The sequence below is a fragment of the Athene cunicularia genome (genome assembly GCF_003259725.1).
Source record: "Athene cunicularia isolate RWA chromosome 3 unlocalized genomic scaffold, athCun1 chr3_part1, whole genome shotgun sequence".
NCBI classification, from domain to species: domain Eukaryota; kingdom Metazoa; phylum Chordata; class Aves; order Strigiformes; family Strigidae; genus Athene; species Athene cunicularia.
Genome location: NW_020799097.1, coordinates 29,614,444 through 29,620,773, shown reverse-complemented (window position 1 = coordinate 29,620,773; position 6,330 = coordinate 29,614,444). Strand labels below are relative to the sequence as shown.

At 36.3% G+C, this 6,330-nt stretch overlaps 1 protein-coding gene across 2 annotated transcripts in view; it reads left to right on the top strand.

The window, feature by feature from the left end:
* Nucleotides 1–6,330, top strand: part of EYS (eyes shut homolog) — a 1,023,641-nt gene that overhangs the window by 262,857 nt on the left and 754,454 nt on the right. For both annotated transcript variants that reach the window (XM_026844748.1, XM_026844747.1), the window contains one exon: nucleotides 2,798–2,902. In XM_026844748.1, coding sequence (XP_026700549.1) covers nucleotides 2,798–2,902 — 105 coding nt within the window. The remainder of the gene's footprint in view (nucleotides 1–2,797; nucleotides 2,903–6,330) is intronic.

Here is a 6,330-nt window from a genome sequence, read left to right as displayed (position 1 = left end):
CCTTTCCCTTTCCCTTTCCCTTTCCCTTTCCCTTTCCCTTTCCCTTTCCCTTTCCCTTTCCCTTTCCCTTTCCCTTTCCCTTTCCCCGCCATGCTGGCAGCACTCCTGGTCTCTGGCCCTCCCTAAGGGCTTCGGTTATACACAGATGGGGACCTGTCCCCCATTGCTCCTGGCCCTGACCAGGTCCCGTCAGCTGCTGTGGCTGAGCTGCGGGCTCCTGGCAATTCTCTCAGCTCCCCCTGAGGTTTACCTAGTTCAATAAATCCCGCTCTGCACCTTGCTAGAGCTCTCTGCTCACCTCAGCAACTGAGCGTTTTTCTGCATCCTTTCTCATACTGTCAGAATCATTATGCTTCCTGTCAGACATGGATTGGGATAGCTTTGACTCCTTTCTCACCTTTTCTACACACAATCAGGTTTTGTCACTACTCCTCAACACAGCTAAAGCTCCAAGGTTCATTTCATGTCCCCAGATTCCTCTAGCCTACATTATTTCATCACCGTCTCAGGACTCCCTAGGTGTTGTATCATTTAATATAGTTCAGTCAAAACATGGCCACAGAATTAACCTTTTGATAAGGTGTTATTTTGCTTTTGAATTCCTCAAAGAGTTCACCTTGCCCAATACACACAATTTTTTTCTTCCTTTTTGGACATACTCCTCAGCTGACAGCTACCCTTCATGTCTTTGTTCTTTTCTTCTATTTCCTACCATCCCATTAGGATTTCCAGCCTGAATGACCAATTTATGGTACTGTTATAAAACTGTTGCAATTGTCTCTGCTTACAGTCCACTTAATCCCCTAAGGACTATTTTCTTCAGACTGAATACAGGCTATCCTATATCTCATTAGATATGGACCTTCAGGGAACTGAATTTCACCCTAAATGCTCACTTTCAAAGTATATATCTGTAGTTAGAATCCTACATGTAGTTGACTCATTTTTCTGCTGAATGTCACACCCAATTTCCCATCCTAATAATAAAAGAAAATCAAAGGAGATGGATAAGAATAGTTCACAAGGAATTGTAGTTATACCTGTTACAGCCATGACTTAAAATTATGGTACTATCTAGTTCAGTAAGATACTTTTACTGCCTTAGATTCAAGAGGAAAATAGAGCCATCTTTACAAAAAGGCAGTAAGAAGTTCACAAATCTCAGATAACATGAGTAAATGAGAATGACCCTATTCCGTTATTTCCCTTAGAATTCCATTTGTTTTAGCTTCTTATCTATTAGGAGTACACAACTCAAGGAAAGTGAAAGAATCTGTTTCCAGGAGTTTTTCTTGTTGTGCTGCAGCTTACCTATGGTTTGTGGCCAGCTAGTTTACTTCTAGAGGAAACTGCACTAATCTCCACTTGTCTTTGAAGAAGATATTAGATGCCAAGGTATTTCCATCTTCCTCAAAAGAAACCTACCATAATCAGGGACTTAACTGTGGAAATGTATCTGAACTAGCAAACATAAGGAAAGCAAAAATCAGAATTTGATCAGAAAGTGATCTTACACATAGTGTTGTTACGTTATCAGCACTTCAAAGAAATTTTTAAAAATTATAAGAACTTAGAAAAGGATTTATATTTTGGCCAGTCCTGACTCTATTCCTCACTGGTGCCACAGCACAATCTAAGCAGCACTCAGCAGCTGCTGTTAGGAGATAGTTTTTCAGTTTACTGAGTTACCTGAATTCTCCCTAGTCTCTGCTGTGTCTCCCCCTCTTCATCCAGATATTTTGAACTCTTATGGAAAATGCAGAGCATGTTTAGAGGCAGGAAAAAAACCTATTAGGAGCCACTCCGTCATAAGTTTATGTGTGGAAGAGAATCCTGGTGATACTATGGGCTTCTCCAATGAAGGCGTTTTGTATCCAGTAGTTTCACAAAACACATATTTGAGACCTGACTATCTTGGTTTATATGATTGTATAAGAGGGCATGTATGTGTGCTGCAGATAAGACATCAAATATTTTCCACAGTGAAAAGAAATCAGAGGAATTTCACCATTTGGTTTGGTTTTATCTTCTCCTGTAAGATCCACAGAAAGCCCAGCATGCTTTGTACACTGCTGACCTCTGATAAGTACTGAACATGTGATTTGCCTCCGTATTTCTGTGGCTGGAAATAACTTTTCCTGTTACAAATCTAAGCAACCCGTATGGTAGATTACAAATCTACATTTCACTATACTTTGCTTTTAATTATTTCATGCCCTCTCATCTGTATTTTTCCTCATTAAATATTCTTCAGTGACTTGGTCATCATTCTTTGTATTACAGGGAGAAAGAGAAATATCCAGTATCATAGTACCAACAATTTTCTGTAAAATGTAGGCTGAACTTTACTGTTACACATAACTGTCTGTAAATTAGTGTCGGCCTGATGTTCATATGTAATGATACTTTCCCAATCTTTTTCAAAGGAGACAGTGTGTGAAATGAAAGAAAATGATTGACACAATGGAACAAAAGTTGCTTGAATATAGTAATTTTGTATAATGGAAAAAAGCTCCACGATTATGCATACTCTCAGTAGGAAAGCTTTCTGTTTTCCTGATTGTCATGCTTCCAACATTTCCTGTCAAAATGGACTGTCTTGTAACTAATGAAGCAGAAAAATTCATGACACACAGGGTGTTTATCAGCATCCCTGTGTATTCGGCAAGTGCACCTTCGACCATGGGGTCAGCATTTAGACTGTGACAACCTCGTAGTCCTTTTTCATTACAAATATGTCTCTATGATTTGAACACATCAGCACATTTGTCTTTTTCTTTTTAATCTAAAATTTCAGGAGAAACATGTTCTGTTCACATGAATGACTGTCTAGACAGACCCTGTTGGAATGGAGGAACCTGTGAAGAAAACATAAACGACTTCAAATGCAATTGCCCATTTGGTAAGCATTTATAGTTTTTATAGAATTGCTAGTTTGGCATAGTGTGTGAGTTCTGCATTTGTTATTTGAGTGCTATAAAGTCTTATATGGTGAAAGCATTTTGCTTACATTTTGAAATATACAGAGCTAGTTATTTAGACTAATAGGAAGGAAATTTTTCTCTATGAGTGTCCATGACAATTTTCTTTTGACTAATTTTTACAAATAATAGATTACTTAGATTTGAAAATACTTGTAATACTGGAACATACTGGTAAGGAAATATGACAGAACTGGAGATTTCCAATTTATAGTGTCTATTTGTATAAATACTTTATAGGAAGACATTCCTTCAAAAAGTGTAGGTTTTAGACAGTAAAACATGTTGAAATTGAGCAAACATCCAAAATCCAGTCTTTGGAATCCTGCTGTGCTGGCCACATTACTCACATCTAAAAGAATTGAACACTGCTCTAAGGTATGTATGACCACAATTTGGTTGCCTGAGCATGTGCCCTTTGTGCCATCTAAAATGCTCTTAAATATCCAAAATATTGTATGAGGCTGGAAAACACAGTACAGGATATAAGGGCCATTCAAGATGGATCAGGCCAGGTGGCAACTAAACTAATCACACAGTGTGAAAAAAAAACCCACAACAAAATAAAGGGAGAGAGGAATATAATGCTGAAGATTTTGCTGTACTAATAATATATACGCCATATAATTTGGGATTTTGCATGTTACTGTATGTTGTCTAAGAAAACGTAGAAAAGGATGGGTTATAAATTCTTGACCTTAGAAATCCTTTGACCAGGATCAACAGGTTTTATGCATATTCTATAATCACTGAGACCAAAGGAGGTTGGGGTAGAGATTTATCAGCTGGTAAGTTAATTCATAAAAATGGATACAAAATTATTGATACATTCTATATATTAGTAATTGACATGTGCATATATAAGCTCATTTTTACTGTGGAAAATAAGGTCAGAAAACTGTATTTATTTTATACAGTCATGGTCTAAGAAGGTTTACAGTACTGGGGTGTTTAGGAGAGAAACTGATAGCAATCAGTAAAACCTGGAGATGTCAGAGCACTGAAACACAAGTCTCCAACATTCCTCTCAAGCAAAGCAACAGATCTTTAAGAGTACTTGATTGTACTTAAAATCGACAGACCCTTAAATGCTTTAAGGGTGATATTCTGCTGAGTTGGCAACTGAAGACAATTATATGTCCAAAGGTAAGATGCTACTTTCGTGTTTGCTGCTTCATTGGGACAAACGTAGACATGTGTTCAAGTCTTTTACTGCATAAGTGCTGTAGCTAAACAATAACACAAACGTGATTTCCTTTGTTCTTCTGAGAGAGATTCTCACATTCAATGCACTACTTTGTTACCCACGTTTAACTCTCATTGGTGTTCACTAACACTCTTACATACAGGAGATTTTGGAAAGAATCATCCTGCACCTCCTTCCACAGATCTAGAGGAGATCTCTTTCAGCAGAATGTGTGTCAGTGATCAGAAAGGAAATTGTTGTGACATTGTCTTAGTAGTAGTTTGTTTCTAAAGAAAAGTCATTCACTCTGTAAACAGGCCTCATCCAATTAATTTTTATTGTCATTCTATGTGTGTGTGTGTGTGTGTGTGTGTGTGTGTGCGCGCACGTGTGTGTGTGTGTGCATGTATGGTTTGAGTGTCTGTAACTGTTTATTCCTTTGTGTTGTGCCTCTGAGGTTAATCCAGGTATTCATCTGGAACAATGAGGTTTATGTAATGGACACATATACACTAGAAACTATGAGCTTCATTCTACTGACATAGCAGTCAGTATCAACATCACTCAAAGGATCAAGTAACTCACAGTGAACCAGAGGTTATCTGTAGAAATGATCAGTTATTTTTGAAAAGAGTTTGAACTTTCTGTACTACTATTTGCACCTATGTTATTAATACAATGGCAAGCTGAATTAGAGGGGGGAAATTGTGTAGTGATGTGCATACCTAACAATGATCTGAAAAGAGAGCAATTTAAATCTAAATATGAAACAGATTCCCTTTGTGCCTTTGGGTAAATTAATTAATATCCCAGTTCATATTCTCTAGGTGAAGGTGTAGATAAACAAATGGAACCATCTCACAAAGATATTGCAAAGATTAAATAGATAATATCTCTAAATTGACTGAAAACAGAAGTCACAGTGTTACTGGATTGTTTTACTGCTAGCTTGGTTCTAACAAGAGTATCACTTCAAAAGATAAAACAACTAATGAGCTAATCCTTAAGTGAAAAATGGCAATATTTGCCTCCATACTTTTATTGACAACCAGTTTCATATCGGATTTCTGAAAAAAAGAAAGGTTTCTCTTATCAGAGGATCTTTAGTTGATGTCTTTTATAACTAACCAAATAATAAAAACATTGAACAAACCACATGTATTCAATAACAAAATAGAAGAGAGCACAGAGAATTTGGATATGCCATAATGATCAAGTTCTTGTAAATGAAAATACTTGTATCCTCAACTGTCTGTCTGACTAGACCACCAATTAATTGTTTTTCTCTGCCTGTTTTTCTTTGGAATACATTTTTATTCATTAGGTATGTGGCTGTTACTTTTCCACTTTTTTGCTTTGTCTGCTGTTGTTTGAAACAGTCTCTGGCTGTATCTTATTTTTATGTGTATGATGATGTCTTCCCAAATTAGACCTTTCAATATTATCACATATGCAGCAATTAATGAACATAAAGAGCTTTCCCTTATATGCAGTGGAGCTTCTAATTTTATTTAAATTATTATTTTACAAGGAATTGTAACTCTATTTAACTAGATACAGATTAAGATACTTTTGTTGGACAAGAAATATGTCAGTAGAACCTCTGCCATGTCAAAAGTAAGCAGCACTACTTTTTAACCAGCTAAGAAATTTAAAGACAGTCCTAGGAGTTATATACATTAAAATTTAATGAGGATTTTTTCTTCAAATTGTGTCATAACAGTAATGACATTTATTTGGGGATATGAGAGCATCAGTTATCTTGTCCAACTTAGAAGGAAAAGGATTAAATTTTCTTTTAGTTTTCCTTTCAGAAATTGCTGATGCTAAACTAAGCAAAATCTGGAAGGACTCCTGAAGAGTTTTATATTAGCAGTGGGTAAAGATAGTTTAATGAAGTAACTTGGCATGGCTTAAGAGTGAAGAAATGCTGTATAAATAGTAAACTAATATGTTTTGAAAGGAAATAGTGTTTTGTATCTTCATCTTATATAGTTTCTTTGTGCAACATGGATGAAATAGTAGGAATTTTCATTATTAAGATCTATATTTTTTAAAAAAGCTCATGTACACACGATAGATAGTGTTGTGTCTGCACATGCATAACTGCCCCAATGAGAATGCAAATATGATGGATGAAGGGCTGGATTCTTCACTGTACTG